Genomic DNA, 19,990 nt, shown 5'->3' on the forward strand with positions numbered 1-19,990 from the left:
CCGAGCGGAAGGACAGACGGTCGACTGTGTATAAAAACTGGGCGTGGCTTCAATCGATTTCGCCCATTTTCACAGAAAACAGTTATCGTCATAGAACCCACGCACCCACCAAAATTTCACAAGGATTGGTAAATTTTAGTTCGACTTATGGCCTTAAAAGTATTCTAGACGAATTAAATGAAAAAGGGCGGAGCCACGCCTATTTTGAAATTTTGTTTTATTTTTGTATTTGGTTGCACCATATCATTACTGGAGTTGAATGTTGGCAAAATTTACTTATATAGTGTAAAGATTATAAATTTTTTGTTAAGATTTGACTTAAAAAATTTTTTTTTTAAAGTGGGCGTGTTCGTCGTCCGATTTTGCTAAATTTTATTTAGCGCAGATATAGTAATAGGAGCAACGTGCTTGCCAAAATTCATCATATCTTCAACGACTGCGAAATTACAGCTTGCAAAACTTTTAAATTACCTTCTTTTAAAAGTGGGCGGTGCCACGCCCATTGTCCAAAAATTTACTAATTTTCTGTTTTGCGTCATAAGGTCAGCGCATCTACCAAGTTTCATCGCTTTACCCGTCTTTGGTAAAGAATTATCGCACTTTTTCGGTTTTTTGAAATTTTCGATATCGAAAAAGTGCGCGTGGTTGTAGTCCGATTTCGTTCATTTTAAATAGCGATCTGAGATGAGCGCCCAGGAACCTAAGTACCAAATTTCATCAAGATACCTCAAAATTTACTCAAGTTATCGTGTTTACAGACGGACGGACGAACATGGCTAAATAAATTTCTTTTTTCACCCAGATCATTTTGATATATAGAAGTCTATATCTATCTCGATTAGTTTTTGCCGTTACGGATTACCGTTATGGGAACAAAGTTAATATACTCTGTGAGCTCCGCTCAGCTGAGTATAAAAAAGTGAAAAAAAGCTCTCGATGTACTAAATTTAGATTGGTCGTGGGGCGAGGTAGCTCACGTGGAAGGTCACAAATACAAGTTATCGCGCTGTCCAACAGTAGATACCCTGTGCTTAAAATTACTCCGCCCGTCATAGTGATAGCGTGCTTCGCCGACGATCCTAGTTTCAACTACGCAAAAGCCAAATCAAATATTAAGAAAAAGTTTCTTCAATTTGAAAACCATTTTTCTAAGCAGGTGATGTTGTTTTGTTAACAGTGCTTCGTCCCATTGTGTGCGACCACGCACAAATTGTCATCAACGTCCTCTTACGGAAGTTCTGGGAAGCTAGCGGTTTCAGCAGAACGGGCCATAGATAAGTTGCTGTTAAATGCGTTGGTTTCTCATTACAATTGGAAAGATGGTTGCTGTCATGTGGGGACACATCGCATGCAGGCATGCAGGACATACATTACGTATGCCGGGGTAGATTCTGATCTAGTAAGAGTTTAACATGTTAGAGTATCCAGAGTGAAGTTGGGACACGGTGACTCGTGTCTCTTTTGGTAGTCTGTTTCTTCTGCAAAGCTAGGTCAGTGTTTATTGATAACGGGGTTCACCCGGCGCGACCTAGCAAAGGTGTTAACCGATTATGGGTGGATTCCTTAGGTCCTCTTTATTCTTATCTGGATAAAAAGGCGGTATAAGCTGGTGCCAGATCTCACCATAGTCCTTAAGGAGAATTTTCCGAAGGGTTTACGGTTTGTGACGATTTAGCAAAAACTGTCTGTTCAGTATTTTGTTTAATATTAAGCTCTTTTGCCTCACTATGTAGATGTTGTTCAGGGGTCATAGGAAAATATCGCGTAGCAGTTCTGAGTGGAGCATTTTGGCAGGCACGCATCCTTTTCCATTGTATGTTTTTGAGACCAGGCGACCAAACTTTAGATGCGTAGCACATGAGCGGTGGGCCAATTGCTTTCTAAGTGACTGGCAAATTTTCTTTATCTTTTCCCCGGCTTTGTACTTTGGATACCATTTCGGGGGGTACGCCTTGAAAATGAGAGTGTTGTCGGACAACACCATCGACGTGAACTTGGTCGGTGATAGTACTAGGTCGCACGAGGTGAAGAAATCAGAAATATTGGAGAGATAGCTTTTTATTCTAGAACCTGGGGGGGGGGGGGGGGGGGGGGCAAGTTCTGTTGCCATTTTCGTGCAGTCGTCGGCGTAATAAATTACAGTAACTTCTTCTGTGCGTAAGGCAGCTTTGCTAAAAAAAAAATTCAAGCCGAGATATACCTTCGAGGAATTAAGGTCGAGCTTCTCTTCGAATTGGCGTCGTGCTCCTTTCCTTTTTCCAAATCGGAGATAATTTGTGAACGGCATCTGCAAAGCAGAAGAGTTTTCACCAAAAGCTTTTCACGGCAGAAATACACGCGGAGTTTTTGAATAATCACTGCCGCTTAGAAAAACTCTTGCAGACCCTTCGGATAATTTGCGGGCCATATTTTAAGACAAGCAGGAAGGGGTGAACCTTGTATATCTTGGAGTAGCGTGCAGTGGTTGCCTGTGTCAAAAGCTTTTGACAGGTCAAGTGCCACGAGCACCGTCCTATGATGAGGTTTATGCTGGTTCAGTCCGTAATTTATCTGGGTGTTTAGCGCGGTGGTAGTGCTATAAATTTTGTGGAAGCCATGCTGATAAGATGCTGAGCGAAGATTCGCTGTGAAATGTTAGCTGGTTTTGCAGGTGTGTGTAGTGAAATTATCCATTGGCATTTTCCCATGTTCGGGAATGACAAATGATTTTAACGAAAGGTTGAAACCGTGCGTCAGGTGTCTAAGCAGGGTCGCCTCTCAGTGAAAATTCTTCTGCCTTGAAGCCAATTTGAAGGAAAAATTAATAGGAGCACTACGCAAATTGGAGAGAAGCTCGGCCTTAACCTTCTCGAAGGCAAATCGCCCAAGTAATAAAGAAATTAGAAAACCCCCTCTAGAATCCTGTTTATATGTATGTATGATGATGATGCATATTCATTCCAGCAGCAATTTTTTTTAATACTAACCTGTACATTACGGAAGTCCACACGATTTAGATCGTGCAACATTTGAGTTATTTGCGCACTATTCTGAAGAACAGCACGCGCTGCCTGCGCTAAATGGTTGAGTGATGTGTAGCGTCTTAGCGTTTGACAAAAAGCTGAGACAGAAGCTGATTTTATTTGTACCATACGTTCGGGAACACCGACCATAGAATCACACAGCCAAACCTCCAGATTTTTAGCAAAATTACGAATGGCTTGTGTTAAAGAATTTGGTATTGAACGTAGAACATCGGGAATTATAACATCCACCATATTTTGGTAGAATTGATAGTCCACCTGAACAGTAAAACAAAATGAACGAATGTACTTATACAAATATTTGCTTAAATACTTTTATAAAAAAGAAAAAAAGAAAACAGTTTGTAATTTACACACGGCGATTATTACTAGAACATCCTTCTAAATTTCACTTCGTCATCAGCTAGCTTTTCGGGAACTAGTATAAAAGCCTTTACCCGCTCAACTATATGAATATCCGTCTTACGCTTTGTAGTTGGCCTCCAAGTTGATATTCCTTGTTATACACTTTGGTACATATGGGGTATTCCATCCCATTTTGACCAATTTTGAACCCGACCCCTTTAGAATTGGCTAAAAGTTTTTTTTTTTGTTATTTTTCAGTTTTTCGAGATTTTTCGAATTTCGCCCTTTTTTTCTCATAAAAAACCTTCAGTCAATTCTGCAATCATCCCCACTAATCCCGGAGTGGGCCGAGAATTTTTTTTTATTTAATTGAAAAAAAAACTTTAAATTTTTTTTTGTATTTTTTCCGAAAAGTACATTTAAAAACATATTTAAAAAAAAAAAAAAAAAAAAAAAAAATGATCCCAAACGGTCAATTTTTGAAAAAGTTTTTTTTAAAAATTCATAACTTTTTTGAGTTGGATGAAAAAATTTGAAAAACTTCTGAAAAACGTCTTTCGTAAGCTAGAAAAAGAAGAAAAACTTTCAGCCAATTCTAAAGTAGTCGGGTTCAAAATTGGTCGAAATGGGATGGAATACCCCATATATTCTATATGTAGTTGGCTCGAATTGTATTAGTGACATTTGATATTTATAGCAGTGCTTTATATGCAATGCTTCCACTCTTCACTTTGTATTGTATAAAGCAATATTAGCCTGTCTCGCTATTTAAATACATATAAAAAAAAAACACAATTTTACCTCCTTTATAAATTTTTGCACTTCAGCGTAATGGCATAACGAATATAATTTGGTTTTGCTAAGATATTTTTCCTCTTCACATTCATCTAAATTGTTGTTGTCTGTTGCACGCCAAAAATCACGGAACAAGAATTCAATTGTGGTAAATTCTAAATTGAGTATAGCATCCACAAATGATTCGCAATGTTCACGATACATTGCACGAAATGTATCCAAGTCATCTTGAGTTAGTTCACTGCTATATGTTTGAGTCAATTCGATTGTAGGAAATGAAGGGATCGCGCCAGCGCCATCTCCTAAATACTGTAAAAATTTGAAATTTTAAGAAAACATTTTCTTTTATTTAATATATATTTTTTAAGGTGAATAGTAATCAAGAAGAAATAATAGAAGAGAAATCAGAAAGTGTTAATTAACTTTATTGATAGTTTTGTTTAGATTCAACTTTTAAGCAGTGGTCGCAAGTTTATATGCAATAACAAAAACTATACTCCTGTCAAATTTCAATATATTTTCAATGGATTTTGATTTACGAATTGCAACACTATCGCATTTTATAATTTTTCAACATTTACTTAATTTCTTTTCGCCACTCCCATTTTCCAATATTTACTTAATTTCTATTTTGCGTCTTAAAGTCAGTTCAATTGCCAAGCCTTACCTTTTTATCAGCAATTGCTAGTTCATTACACCATGATTTTAATACTTCGAAATTTTCGATATCGAAAAAATGGGCGTGGTTATAATTTTATGTATGCCATTTTAATATATGTATGTTGTGATGAGTGCAGATGATAAGTCGTGGTGAAGATACTTTCATTTTCGCTCCAGTTATCGTGTTAACTGACGGTTGGACGAATAGACGCTGGGTAAAACAGTGAAAGTAGCTTCCAACCTATTTCGTCCAGTTTTACAGCAAACGGTTAAAAAAACTAATAAATACTCTGCTCCATTTACCTCCAAACAGATTTGGGCCGACTTTCTCTTCCAATTTCGTCGTGCTCCTTTTAATTTTCCCTACAAATGGAACATGTAGGTTCCATGTAAGGCAGATGAATTTTCACTGAGAATATTTTTATGGCAGAAATACCCTCGAAGTGTTTGCCAAATCACTGCCGAATAGCAACCCCGATTAGAAAAACTTTTTTGTAGTTGAAAAAACTTATTTCTAAATTCTTGACGTAACTTTGCGCGGGAGTTAAGGACCGACCCTCGGTGTGGTAGGCGGAGCATGATAGCACCACACCATAGCGGCCGCCAAACAACAAACAGTTATCATCATAAAAACAATGCACTCAAAAAATTTCATTAGCCATGTTTTATACGATTAAAAAGTGTATTATAGAGAGACTAAGTAAAAAGGCGCGGCCACGCACATTTTCAAATATTTTTGAATTCGTTTCTTATGATTTTATTATTGACCTTAACAAACGTGCCGTAGGTCTGCCTACACGGGCTTGGATAAAAAATATAAATGCGATATGATTTATTTTACATGTATTTCTGGGTGTCAATCTGTGCTTCTCTTTCAGAGGAAAAAATGTAGAGAAAAAATCTTTCCAGCTGACAAACCAAACGCACGGTTGCGTAACTAAGCTCTATATATGTATATTTCTGTATAAAGACACCACTAGTCAACTACAGTTATGCATCCGATTCCATACCAGTCTGCACCGAAGTCGATAGTTTAAAGCAATCGGAACTTTCAATGTATCGGAATCGAATCTTTGTTACATCTCTAATTTTTACCGGACTGCTTCTGTGCACCAGATTCAAGGAATAAGGTGAAGTTTCAGAGAAACTATTAATATGTATTTTGGAAAAAAGTGTCTTAGTACTTGGATCAAATTTTACTACATCAAGAAAAATATTAAGTTAGTTAAGAGATACGTGCATTTGATGTTGGAAATGTTGCTATAGCAAACATAAGCTACAAATCGTGAATAAGTTTTTTCCGTTTTAAATTTTTTCTTTAGACATCTTGTTTTATATTGGCAGTGCTGATTAGCTATTTAGTATTGAAATATAAACTACGGTTTTTGATGTTGCGTTTTTGCAATAAGTAGCCGTGTATTTTGTTAGTGTAATGTAAAAATATTTTACGCAAGCTTGCAATGCATTGATGCTAGACCATTGACACAAACTTCTGAACTTCTTTATATTTTATATCTGAATGAATTTTTTTGCACCAGACATTTGGTTTTTTTTTTTTTTTTTGTAAACGCGATAGTTCTTAAAAATCATATATGTATACAAGCAGAGTTGTCAAGGAATGCATTTCATTGGGAATAATTTTTCCTTTGTTAGTCCAGAATAATAAATAAAAATTTTTAATCATTATTCATTTCTGTATTCCGGTCTAATTATTCCTATTTTTTTGTGCCATGGATTGCATTCATTGGACTGCAATATCGGAGGATTGTATTCCGCAATCTTTTGCATTCCTTTGTATGACTTACATTTGTTTAGGCCCGGTTTTCAGTGTGAGTTGAAACTACAGTTGACTAGAGTTTAACCCTACCAATTTGGCTGCCGAAGCTGAGATGAGCAGCAATATTTTATGTTGTCGAAGAAAGTGGCAAGGTTAAACTCTAGTTAACTTTAACTTATAATTCAATAATTTGCTCTTTTAGCTGTAAAGGTCGAATTATGGTTACTTTCTTAAAAAAAATATAGTTAACTAATACCAGTTTTTACTTGAGGAATGGTTCTCAATATTATTATTCCACATGAGAAATAAACAAAGTAATAATTAGTCCCGACTAACAAAAAGGAATAATGAGCTAAAAAATTTATTATTACAAAATAAAATAATTAAAAAAAAATGTTTAAGTTAAACGGTTTTATTGAAAACAATACTTACATCAAGTAATAATAATACTAAAAGCTAGAAAATAATTAGGTAGGTCCTAGGTACTAGTCATCACACTCCTCATCAATCTAGGGCGTTGATCAGACAACTATAAAAAAGCGTTGGGGGCGTGAAATTTTTAAAAATATGAGGCGTAGCATAACCTGATTAGGGTTCAGTTAGTCTTATATATGACTATCAATAGAAATTTGAAGCGTCCAACGCTTTTATTTAATTTCTGATCAACGCCCTAGATTGATGAGGAGTGTGATGACTAGTACCTAGGACCTACCTAATTATTTTCTAGCTTTTAGTATTATTATTTCTTCATGTAAGTATTGTTGTTGTTATTGGCGGCCACCGTGGTGTGATGGTAGCGTGCTCCACCTATCACACCGTATGCCCTGGGTTCGCACCCCGGGCAAAGCAACATCAAAATTTTAGAAATAAGGTTTTTCAATTAGAAGCAAATTTTTCTAAGCGGGGTCGCCCCTCGGCAGTGTTTGGCAAGCGCTCCGGGTGTATTTCTGCCATGAAAAGCTCTCAGTGAAAACTCATCTGCCTTGCAGATGCCGTTCGGAGTCGGCATAAAACATGTAGGTCCCGTCTGGCCAATTTGTACGGAAAATCAAGAGGAGCACGACGCAAATTGGAAAAGAAGCCCGGCCTTAGATCTCTTCGGAGGTTATCGCGCCTTACATTTATTTTTTTTAATTTTTTAAGTATTGTTTTCAATAAAACCGTTTAACCTAAACAATTTTTTTAAGTTGTTTTATTTTCAAGTTTTAGTCTTTATTTAATTGCCTATTATTTCTTATTTTTGGGTTTTGTTATATTATAATATTGTAACGAATTTACTTGCAAATCCTCTTATTTGCAATCCTCTGCTAAGTTCGAATCACTAAACTGTTGAATAAGTAACTCCAATATTGAATGATGGAAAAATGGCCTTTATTATAGTACTTCACAATAACACTTATACTTTGCTACTCGCAGGCTTAATAACCAAACTGATTAATAACTCAAATGAAACTCTACTATTGGCCGCCAGATCGCGTGCTTAAGCAAACTGATTGATAGCTCAACTCAAACTGAATTACTTCTTACTCGCCTGCCCCGCTTTTATAGTTTACGCTGCATACTTCTAGGCTCTTCGATTTCCAGAACTTACTAGTTTGTTTCGGCTACAAAATCGCCAGCCACAACTACGTGCACAAATTATTGCTCTTTCTTGTGACAACTCAGATAAGATATATGCATGTGTTTGTGCATTGCCGCTCCGCTGCTCGTATACGTACATATGTGTAGACGCAATTATTTTTTCGTTTATGTAGATACATAATGATTGAATTATTGATGTGAATGTTTGTAGTTTACAGTCTCTCGCGCATACATAGGCGTATAAGTAAATGCATCTGTGTGTGACTTATTTCGGCTGCCTTATATATGTGTATACATGATTTGATTATTGATGTAAATACTGCTTATCGTGGCCCTAGCATCGCCTTAGTGATGGAATAACTTAGTGATGCTAATATCCGTGACACTGCCCTCCACCTAAGTCTGATCGTCCCGGTCAGACAAATCTCTCGATATAAACGTTGCCAGCCTTTCCAAATGGACCACTTTCATTTTGGTTCGTGGTTTATCGATGGTTTGTATGCGGTAAACTACATCGTTGATCCGTTTTACAACTTTGTATGGGCCTTCCCAATTACACTGCAATTTCGGGGACAAACCTTTTTTACGTTGTGGGTTGTATAACAGCACCAAATCTCCTTCCTGAAAACCTTCTGAATTAATTGCTTTATCATATCTGGCTTTCATCTTGTCACTCATAATCTTTGTTCGTTGCCTTATCAGATCATGTATTTCTCTTAGCTCTTCTTCCAAATCACTAGTGGATTTCCTCACATTTCTCTCCGCATTGGCATCTATCCCAAACTTCAAATCAGCTGGCAGTCTAAGGTCATTGCCAAAAATTACTTTTGCAGGGGTTTGGCCCGTTGTCTCATGCACTGCTGATCGGTAAGCCATCAAGAATAATGGTATGCGGGTATCCCATTCTTTATGGTACTTGTCTACTACTTTCCTTAAGTGCTCCTCCAATGTTCTATTGAATCGTTCTACCATACCATCGGATTGAGGATGCAATGCAGTTGTCCGTGTTTTTCGAATGCCCAATGACTTACACATTTCCTGGAACACAGCTGATTCGAAATTCCTGCCTTGGTCAGAATGCAACTCCATTGGTACACCATACCTTGCAACCCATTCGTTTTTAACCACTTCTGCTACTGTTTCTGCTTCTTGGTTTGGGATTGGGTATACCTCTGGCCATTTACTGAAATAATCCATAACCACCAGTACGTATTTGTTTCCGCGGTTGCTAGTAGGAAATGGACCTGCGACATCCATGGCGATCCTTTCAAATGGCGCACCTGAGTTATATTGCTTCATCTGGCCATGACTTCGTGTTCTGGGCCCTTTCGCTCTGCTGCAAACCTCGCAGTTCGCAATCCACTCAGTGACCGACTGACGGTAACCAACCCAATAGAATCTGTTTAATCTTCTCTAGCGTCTTCGTGATTCCAAGATGACCTCCGCTTGGACCATTATGCAGCTCGCTGAGCACATCAGGAATCCTCTTTCTGGGAACAACTATCAGTTTATTCTTGTATTTACCATCCTCACTCTCCCATACTCGATGAAGGCAACCGGATATCAATTCTAAACTGTTCCACTGTGCCCAATATGACTTCGCAATGGGACTCTCTGCTGACATGTCTTCTCTGTTTGGTCTTTCATTTCGTTCGAGCCCTTGCATAACACGTGACAGATCTGCATCTTCTAGCTGGCACTTTCTTACCTGTTCCTTGTCCCATTCATCTGTACATGTTATATTCATTAGCCGGACATCTATAATGTCTTCTTTAGCCTCGGCTTTTGAACAGTGCTTGCATTCCAAACTACATGGTCTTCGTGACATTGCATCTGCCCATGGGTACTACCTTTCCGATGCTCAATGGAAAAGTCGTAGCTTTGTAGTCGCTCGATCAACCGTGCCAATTGTCCTTCCGGATTACGGAACTGCAGAAGCCATTTCAACGCTGCGTGATCTGTCCTGACACGGAATCGCTGGCCGTAGAGGTATTTGTGAAAATGTTTAATGCACTCTACCAATGCCAACAGCTTTCTCCGCGTAACACTGTAGTTCCTCTCTGGTTGTAATATGCAACTACCTTCTCCTGTCCATCGACCAGTTGTGATAAAACGCCTCCTATAGCATAACCACTCGCATCTGTATCTAGAATAAATGTTGCTCCTGGAATCGGATATGCTAACATTGGGGCAGTGCATAAACGCTCCTTCAATGTTAGGAAAGCCACTTCTTGCTCCTTCTTCAATTCAAAAGCTTTGTTTTTTCTTGTAAGCTCATGGAGGCTATGGGCTACGCTGGAAAAATTTGGTACAAATCGGCGGTAATATGTGCACAGCCCAAGAAAACTTCTCAATTCATGTAGGTTCTGTGGTCTTGGCCAATTCTTTACTGCCTCTATCTTTTCATTCACTGTACAGACACCTTCTGTAGTTACTTTGTGGCCCAAATAATTTACTTCCTTTTTAAACAGCGTACACTTTTTGGGACTTAACTTCAGACCAGCGCCAGCTATTCTCTGGAAAACTTCCTCCAAGTTCTTAAGATGTTCATCAAAACTCTTGCCCAATACGATGGTGTCGTCCAGGTACACCAAGCATGTTTTCCAATGTAGTCCTTTCAGTACCTGGTCCATGAGTCTCTCAAAAGTAGCTGGTGCATTACAAAGTCCAAAAGGCATCACTGTAAATTGCCAAAGACCATCACCGACACTGAAGGCTGTTTTCTCTTTATCTTCCTCCTTCACCTCAACTTGCCAATAGCCGCTTTTCAAGTCCAGTGTGGAAAACCATTTCATACCAGATAGCGAGTCCAGAGTGTCGTCAATTCTTGGCAATGGGTAGCTATGCTTTTTCGTAAAGTCATTTAACTTCCGGTAGTCCACGCAAAACCTCATTTTTCCATCCTTCTTCTTTACAAGTACTACCGGTGAGCTCCATGGACTAGCTGATTGTTCGATGACGCCGCTGTCGCTCATTTCTTGTATAATTTGACTCACCACTTCCCGCTTCGCCAGTGGAACACTACGTGGAGCTTGACGTATCGGCCTCGCGTCTCCAGTGTCAATTTGATGTTTCACAACATTGGTGCGGCCTGGTTTGGAACCATCCTGGTCAAATATGTTCGCGTATTTTATGAGCAGTTGTTTTGCCTTACTCTGATAGGCTTCCTCTAGCTCTTGCGTCCATGCCGTGATATCATTTGAAAGATCAGTATTACTAGATGAAACGTGTTCCTGGAGCTGTTCACAGTTAATAACTACTTCGGCCTCTTGGCATCTTCCCAAAATAGCTTCTTTGGTCAAATTGAATGGTGACTTGAACTCATTGAGTACTCTTACCGGAATACGTCCATCTTGTTTTGTCATAGCCAGGGTTTTTCCTACAAGTATGTTCAGTGCTGATTTATTTGCTGCTTCGACAACCCACAATTTGTTTGTCCCACAATCTCCATCAACCTTTGCCCAGATGACTGCTTCTGATTTTGGTGGTATTTGCTGACTCTCTTCCACCAGCACTCGTTTACTACTGTAGCCTCTCTCGTAGCCGAAATTAAGTGGCACATCCATGTTCTTATATCGCATCGTCTTGCTTTGCATATCGATTTTGATGCCTTGGTTGATTAAGAAGTCCACTCCAATTATGATTTCATCAGCAATACCTGCCACTATAAAATTGTGTAGTACCGTGACGTTCCCAATTGCTACTTCACATTCTACTTCTCCAATTACCTGGGTGTCTTCTCCAGTGGCTGTACGCAATATTGCTGCATGCAATGGTCTTATCTTCTTGATGACTAAATCCGCTCGAATGATGGAATGAGATGCACCCGTATCTACAGTCAGTAAACGTTCCTTTCCATCCACATGTCCTCCGACAGTAAGATTGCTCGACCTTCTTCCAATTTGTGAGATAGAGATTATGGGGAATTCAACTGAGGGAGTCAGCTGCCGCCCCTTGCTGCTGACTCGCTTTAGTTTAACGATTGATTTGTCTTGGAGATTTGCTCATCTCCTTCTGCTCTGCGTTTACGACCACCCACATTGTTGGAACTGTTAGGGTTGGTGTTGCAATAACGCGCAATATGCCCTGGCTTTCCACACTTAAAGCATTTGACTGCATCATTATTCTTCTGCTGCGTACCCTTCAATGCTTCCAAAATTGCGTCTACCCAGTCTGGCTTTTCCACTTCCACGCGATGAGCTTTGTACGCTGGCTTACTCAAAAGTGAGGCTGTTTCCTGAGTCAGTGCATGCCATACCGTTTCAACAAACGTTAGTTTTGGATTCGCATATGTAGCCCGCTTCGTTTCCACGTCCCGTATGCCATTTATGAAACTCCGGATTTTTATCCTTTCAGTGTATTCCACGGGTGCGTCCGCATTTGCAAGATGAGCCAATCTTTCAATGTCCGAAGCAAACTCCTGCAAAGTCTCGTTAGCTTTTGGTAGCGGTTTTGCAATTCTATTTGAAATATCTGTTTCCTGTGTTCGCTTCCGTATCGCCGTTCTACAGCAGAAATAAATGCGTCATAACTGTTCCGTTCGTACTCTGGAATAGTCTGTAAGATTTCGGCAGCTGGTCCTTTCAATGCTACGAAGAGTGCGGCAACTTTATCTTCCACATTCCAGTTGTTCACTGCTGCGGTCTTCTCAAACTGTAGCTTAAAGACCTGGAAAGGAAGAGAACCGTCAAAGGATGGTGTTTTTACCTTTGGATTACTCGCTGAAACTGCTGGACGATTTAGTTGTAACTGCTCGATACGTCCTCTCAAAGCATCCACCTCGGCCTCGATTTTATCCTGTCGACCACTGAAGCCTTCATGAAACTGGGTTAGTTTTTCTTCCATATGCGCTTCCAGTTTAGATGATATACGGGCTTCCTGCTCTTCTAGTTGTGTGGAGATCTGAGATGATATCTGTGCTGAAATTTGTGCTGACATTTCCGAAATACGTGTCTCCTGTGATTCAATCTTCGCTGTTATACGGTTCTCCTGCGATTCTAGTTGTGATGCCATATATGTCTTCTGCTCTGCCAGTTGAGATGACACTGTCGATGTTTGAGCAGATATTGCAGCTAAAATCATGTTCAAGTCTGTACTGGTAACCGTCTGCGATGTTTCGTTTTTCTCTTCAATTTTTGTTGTCTCCTCGCCATCAAGATGAAAGACATACTCTTCCACATCAATTCCTTCTGCTTCCATTGCCTCTCGTAGCCGTGCCTGAAGTTCGAGTTTAACGCCGCTTGTATTCAATCCACGGCTCTCCAACTCCTTCTTCAGTTGCGGGATCTTCAATTCACTTAACTTTGCCATGTCCTTGTTGTCCTCTGGAATTTATTCAACAATTCCTCTTCTGACACCAATTGTAACGAATTTACTTGCAAATCCGCTTATTTGCAATCCTCTGCTAAGTTCGAATTACTAAACTGTTGAATAAATAACTCCAATATTGAATGATGGAAAAATGGCCTTTATTAAAGTACTTCACAATAACACTTATACTTTGCTACTCGCTGGCTTAATAACCAAACTGATTAATAACTCAAATGAAACTCTACTATTGGCCGCCAGATCGCGTGCTTAAGCAAACTGATTGATAGCTCAACACAAACTGAATTACTTCTTACTCGCCTGCCCCGCTTTTATAGTTTACGCCAGGCATCGGCGTTTCATACATCTTAAGATGGAGAGCAGCTCACACAGATAGCCTGCGCTCTTTGTTTAGTGAATGGTTCAGTCTGCAATGAGCAGTTGGCGTGTCAACATCGAGTGTTGGTATCGCTAGTTGCGCAGCGAAAAATGTATGCACGTATTTACGTAAATACATTTTATTAATATGAATTAATTTAACTAATTTAATATGAAAAAATGCAACTCTCCTCAAAAAGTTTTAATTTTTTTGTTGCATTCAACTTATTTAAGTTTTTATGCGAACTTTCAAAATGTCGTTTGATGTTATTTACATACGTCGCTGAAAATGTTTTGTAGCATAAACCCCATTGAATTTGCCCAAAGGCGTTGTTCAACATAAAATATTCGCTTGCCATTGTGCGCATCAATAATTTATTATTTATTGCGTGCTTAGCCGTTGCAGTTTTACAAGCGAATGATCAGTGAATCAATTGGTTCGCGCGATCAAAGCGCTCTCACTAATACATCCACACAACATTTTTGCCGACACTTGGTTTACGCTGCATACTTCTAGGCTCTTCGATTTCCAGAACTTACTAGTTTGTTTCGGCTACAAAATCGCCAGCCACAACTACGTGCACAAATTATTGCTCTTTCTTGTGACAACTCAGATAAGAGATATGCATGTGTTTGTGCATTGCCGCTCCGCTGCTCGTATACGTACATATGTGTGGACGCAATTATTTATTCGTTTATGTAGATACATAATGATTGAATTATTGATGTGAACGTTTGTAGTTTACAGTCTCTCGCGCATACATAGGCGTTTAAGTAAATGCATCTGTGTGTGACTTATTTCGGCTGCCTTATATATGTGTATACATGATTTGATTATTGACGTAAATACTGCTTATCGTGGCCCTAGCATCGCCTTAGTGATGGGATAACTTAGTGATGCTAATATCCGTGACAATATATTGTAATATTATAAATATAAATAATTGATTCTAATTCCAAGCTAATTGAATATCTAATTGCATTAGCAGAAGTCAATTAGATTTATAATTGTAAAGGTAAACCAATTTTTTTGCTAATGGCAACTAATTGCAATTAGATTTACCATTAGAATAAAAATTTCAATTATCAAATGGGAATTAGTTGAACTAATTCTAGTTATTTAATGAATTAGAGAATTTCGCAAATGAAGGTTAATTAGCAATCATTAGCATTATCTAATCATTACTTAACATCTATGTTTTAAATACATAAAAAATGATTGTTTTGGCAAGAGGTTCACGTCCTTTGTACAATTAACTACTTATATTGAATTATTGGGCTATAGGACACAAGTAATGGCACAAAGGAATCGAGATAGATATATACTGCTTTATATAAACATTATCAGCATCTAAAAGGGGTTTTCATTTAGCCCGCCCGTCCGTTAACATTAGGGGCGGGCTAACTAAGCACATTTGTACTGTACAGACAGCGTGCCATTCTGCATGCTTGATGTGCCTGGTAAAGGCGGAACTTAAAACAGAGGGGGGAAGCAAACAATTTGAGGGAGTTGTATCTGTATTTGTAGCCGGCATGACAGATAAGAATGCCAATTTTCATTTTCAACTAAACAATTTTACAACAATTACAAATTTGTTTGGCCTCTGGAACCTTTGGGTCTATTTGTTTAAGGCTCCTCTTATGAAAAGCATGCTGGGGATCATCGAGCCGCCTGTCTTATTCATTAATCTTCGAACCAAAATTTTAATGGTGTTTCTTTAAATATAGTTGTGCTAAGAAAACCATTGTCGGGTGCCGTCAAATCTTCCCTACTCACCGTTTGCCGGATGCAAAAGTCCATAAACCTTCCAAATAACTCTCCCTCCAAAAAATCTATTTTAATCCCTTTTACGGACATACGAAATTATTCTCGCACAACCCAATATATATAGTTAGCCAACAAAGGGTTAATGGGCTTGTTTGAATTTTTTTTTTGAAGAGTTCCTACAAATACAAATATTTCAAAGAAACAATTCCAAACCATACTAGAATTTTGCCTGCGAGAAAACAATTATTTCATGTACAATTCAAAATTGTATCAACAAACCTACGGGATGCCAATGGGAAATCCACTATCGCCAACTATAGCGGATATAGTACTAGACAAAATTCTTGACGACAGCATAGCTGAATTGAAGAAAAAGGACATATACATCAAATACATCAACAAGTATGTAGATGATGTATTCGCAATAATCAAATCTAAGGACGCGGAAGAAATATTAAACACATTAAATTCTCAACTCACGAGTATAAAATTCACGATTGCAACGGAAAAAGACAACAAATTAGCCTTCCTAGATGTAGAAGTGAGTAGAAAAAATAAAAATTTACTAATGAATTGGTACGCAAAATCCATTGCCTCGGGACGAATCATAAATTACCACTCAAACCATCCATGGAAACAAAAAATCAACACAACAACAAATTTAATAAGAAAAGTAATATTACTTAGCAATGAGGATTTCTTGACGGATAACATTAAACAGATAAAGAAAATTCTATTTAAAAATAGCTATCCAAGTTCTCTTACGGATAGACTCATCCAAAATACGGTGAACAGAGTTCACCAAAAAGATAACAACACACAACAAGATAATACGAACAAGAAATATATCGGCGTAAATTACATCCCGGACCTTACAGAAAATGAAATATTACATAAAACTATAAATAACAAAAACATTAATTACGCGCATAAACCAAATAACACGCTCACAAAAATTTTCACTAGAACAAAAGACCCAATTACAAAAGAAGAACAAACAGATGTTGTTTACAAAATAACTTGCAATGGCAACGAAAACGAAAAATGTAACAAATGTTACATCGGTACAACAAAACGGCAACTAGGTATAAGAATTAATGAACATAAGAAAGATGCAGAAAACAAAAAAACGTCGACCGGTCTAGCACAACACCTTACAAACGAGAATGACGCTGGAAAGTATTCGCATTCAACAACAACTACAAAACGCGATGAACTTCAAAGAAGATTTTGACAACATAAGCAGCGCCTACTCAGCTATTATACAGAGATGCAAGAGAATGTAAAAAATAAACAAATGTCATTTTAATGTACCTATGTTAATAATGTTGTGCAAAATTATATTAGTACCTGGAAAAACATAATTATTAATGTGAATATTAATGTAAGCTAAATACGTGTTAAGTGATGTGCCAGTTTTATGTTTATTGTTAGATATCTTAAAATAAAGTTTTATGTATTTAATTTTATATACTTAACATTAAACAGATCCCCAAAGAAGAAGACGTAAGGTAATGTCGAAACGCGTCGGGATGATAAACAAATATACCCTGTTTTAATTTATGGCCACAAATGCTCATTTTAGCAAAACAAAGTATTTCAGTTGTCAGTTTCACTTTGTTTGATTTACTTTGGCGCTATCGTGAAGGCGAAAGTCTTGTCAAAATTAAATTTTAAGAACCGGAGGAAACAAATTGATACATATGTATGTATGTACCATGATTCAATCACAAGAAGTTTGCTCGACAGACAAATTTTTTGAAAATTGCGGCCATTTTGCTCCCAAATCGAATTGACATCCGTTAATTGTGAAGTTTCTTTGCGAATTTTCGAAAAATATTTGTAGTAGAAATAGCAAGCAATCAGTTTACAAACGGCATAATTCCTTAGAACATTTTTTTAAATTTTATAGTGAATTTATTAACTATGCGTCGATCCATTAGTATGGCTGAACATTGAACAAGAAATAGTGCCCTTTCGCAAACCTATGAATATACGAAACCTAAGCCAATTCAAAATTCTTCGTTCAACGTCAAAACCTCGACTATTAAATCGATTCCCGTAAAAATGTGATTAGTAAATAATGGAGATGCCATAACGAAATGTACTCATTGGGCATGTTAACTTATTCAGGTAAAAGTCTAGAACGCGTCCAAAAATATCGAGAGAGGTGACTTCGAAAACAATAATCCGAAGGCGGAAAAGAAAAATTGTATCTCTGTCTGGAAATTTTTACAGATGTAGTTGGCAATTTTCATTTGATTGTTGTAACGTTTTTGTGCACTGAAAAAGATCGGCCAGGGTAATTTTTTATAAGCTCGGCTGAAGGCCGCCAACGCAACTCGGGGTAATTTTTCGGTTTTTCGTCAATATCTTTTGAACGAGCTAAAATTTTTATTTCCGTCTTCCAATTATTGTTATCGAGGTCAATACGCGTCTTGACACATCTCTTGATATTTTTGGGAGCCGACCTTCTGTTCTATATTCCGTATGTTCGGAACATTCGTCTCCATTTAAGAACTTATGGAATCGGTTTATATTTGGAATATTTGGTATATACTTATTTGATATATTTGGATTTCATGAGGTAGTTTCAAATGAACGTATTCCGAATATTCTAAATTAACGGTTTATTGGGAACTCTTCCATGAATACTTAACGTAAAAGAGCTTTCCGAAATTTCAGAATAAAAAGGTGAATACTTTCTGTGTAGCAGGACACATACAAAAGCCTAACTCTTCTATGAAAGTCAAGGTAGGAATATAAAGTTCTAAGACAATAATCCATTTTCTTTCATTTTTGATTTTGTCAGTTCATTGCGGCTGCTGAGTAGCGTATCCCCCCATGTCGGCTGCCTGTTCAAAATCGTGCTATCTCAAAATATTTTTCAAAAATTTACCGATTCAGGATTTGTCACAAAACCGCCCTATATTAGAGTTAGATTGAAGAACGCTTCATCTCAGAATGTTTTTCATTAACTCCCTCTTATGACAAAATGCATTGAACTTATGCTCATATAGGGAGCTTTTGAAACATAACATGAGATAGTGCATTTTTGAATAAAATTCTAACGTACAGCAAATTTCAAACAATTTCTGAAAGAATGACCAAACCAACATAACTTTATCAGTTCACGAAATATTTAGTAGAAAATAAATTATTTCCCCAAAAACTTTTGGCATTTACAAATTTATTATCACTACTAATATACTACCAAAGATACTTTGTGCTACAATTTTCACTGAAGGGGATTGAATTATTCCCCGTTTTCCTTACTTCGTAAAAGCAACACGTCCAGACTTTTTAAATTTGGGAGTGTCAAAGATCTGTCATTATTGGAGAAAAAACCTCTAGTAATTTAATTATGTGTACGTACATTAAAAAAAAAAAAAAAAAAAAAAAAATATGTTTTCGAAAATACATACATATGTGCTTTATATTCGTGATTGCGCGATCGGTCGCTGCTAACTTTGTAGCACATAAACTGCGCTTATTAGTTCTCTTCGGCTGCTCCACATGCACAGCTACAATTTGAATAGCACATTTTCAAAGGCCAGGCGCAGCGGCAAAGAAGTAAAATACCCTCACTAATATTAACCCCGTTCAAACATATGTACATATGTATGAAATAAGCACCCTAGACGTTGGCCCTAAATTCATTATCCACTGAACGCCAATAAGCTCATCAGTCCAGAGTAATTTCAGGCTTTGGTTCCTTTGTTTATGAAATACAGGTATATAAGTCAAGAAGATTCTCCTAAACTTTGCAGATGTATGTACCTACCGACCCTACCAGGGCCGCCCTGACTTTCCAGGAGATGAAGTCTTAATACAACAAAACCAATTTATAAAACAAATTATAGGGGTGAGATGTTGGCGGATCAAATAGAAGAAACGACATTCTGCACAATAAACGGAGACGCCCCCACACGTATGGTAGGAAGCTGTCTCAGTTCGCCGGATATATCAATCATGAGCGCAGAACTCGTAAACTGCGTCAACTGGCAGCCGATGGTAACATTGGCATCTGACCACCTGCCTATACTTATTTCGCTCGAGCGTAGCGCCGACTTCATCGTCACCAAAAACGCACTTTCATAAAATTTAAAAAAGGAAAATGGGATGAATACAAATCCTTTAGAGACAGCCCCATCCCGACTGATGCTCGCCAAGGGGTGCGTGCTTTCCGCAAGATCATTGAATGCGCCTCGTCTCGCTTCATTCCCGCCGGTAGAATTCCCGAAATTCGGTCTCATTTTACGGCGGAGGCCGCAAATTTAGCGAGAGAACGTGACCTTATAAGACAGCTCGATCCCGGCGACCCCCAAATAAGGGATATAAACGAACGCATCAGAT

General features: G+C 38.0%; 2 protein-coding genes across 2 annotated transcripts in view; one reads left to right on the plus strand and one right to left on the minus strand.

The window, feature by feature from the left end:
• Positions 1-19,990, minus strand: part of Rfx (regulatory transcription factor Rfx) — a 206,328-nt gene that overhangs the window by 12,246 nt on the left and 174,092 nt on the right. Inside the window, exons 9-10 of the mRNA XM_067760363.1 lie at positions 4,170-4,472; positions 2,967-3,281 (exon numbers count right to left, since the gene is read on the minus strand). Coding sequence (XP_067616464.1) covers positions 2,967-3,281; positions 4,170-4,472 — 618 coding nt within the window. The remainder of the gene's footprint in view (positions 1-2,966; positions 3,282-4,169; positions 4,473-19,990) is intronic.
• Positions 15,708-19,990, plus strand: part of LOC137237107 (uncharacterized) — a 31,409-nt gene continuing 27,126 nt past the window's right edge. The window contains exon 1 of the mRNA XM_067760364.1: positions 15,708-17,018. Within this exon, the coding sequence (XP_067616465.1) occupies positions 15,885-16,868 (984 nt within the window). The 5' untranslated portion in view covers positions 15,708-15,884 and the 3' untranslated portion in view covers positions 16,869-17,018. The remainder of the gene's footprint in view (positions 17,019-19,990) is intronic.

The sequence above is a fragment of the Eurosta solidaginis genome, chromosome 1 (assembly GCF_040869045.1).
Source record: "Eurosta solidaginis isolate ZX-2024a chromosome 1, ASM4086904v1, whole genome shotgun sequence".
Classification (NCBI taxonomy): domain Eukaryota; kingdom Metazoa; phylum Arthropoda; class Insecta; order Diptera; family Tephritidae; genus Eurosta; species Eurosta solidaginis.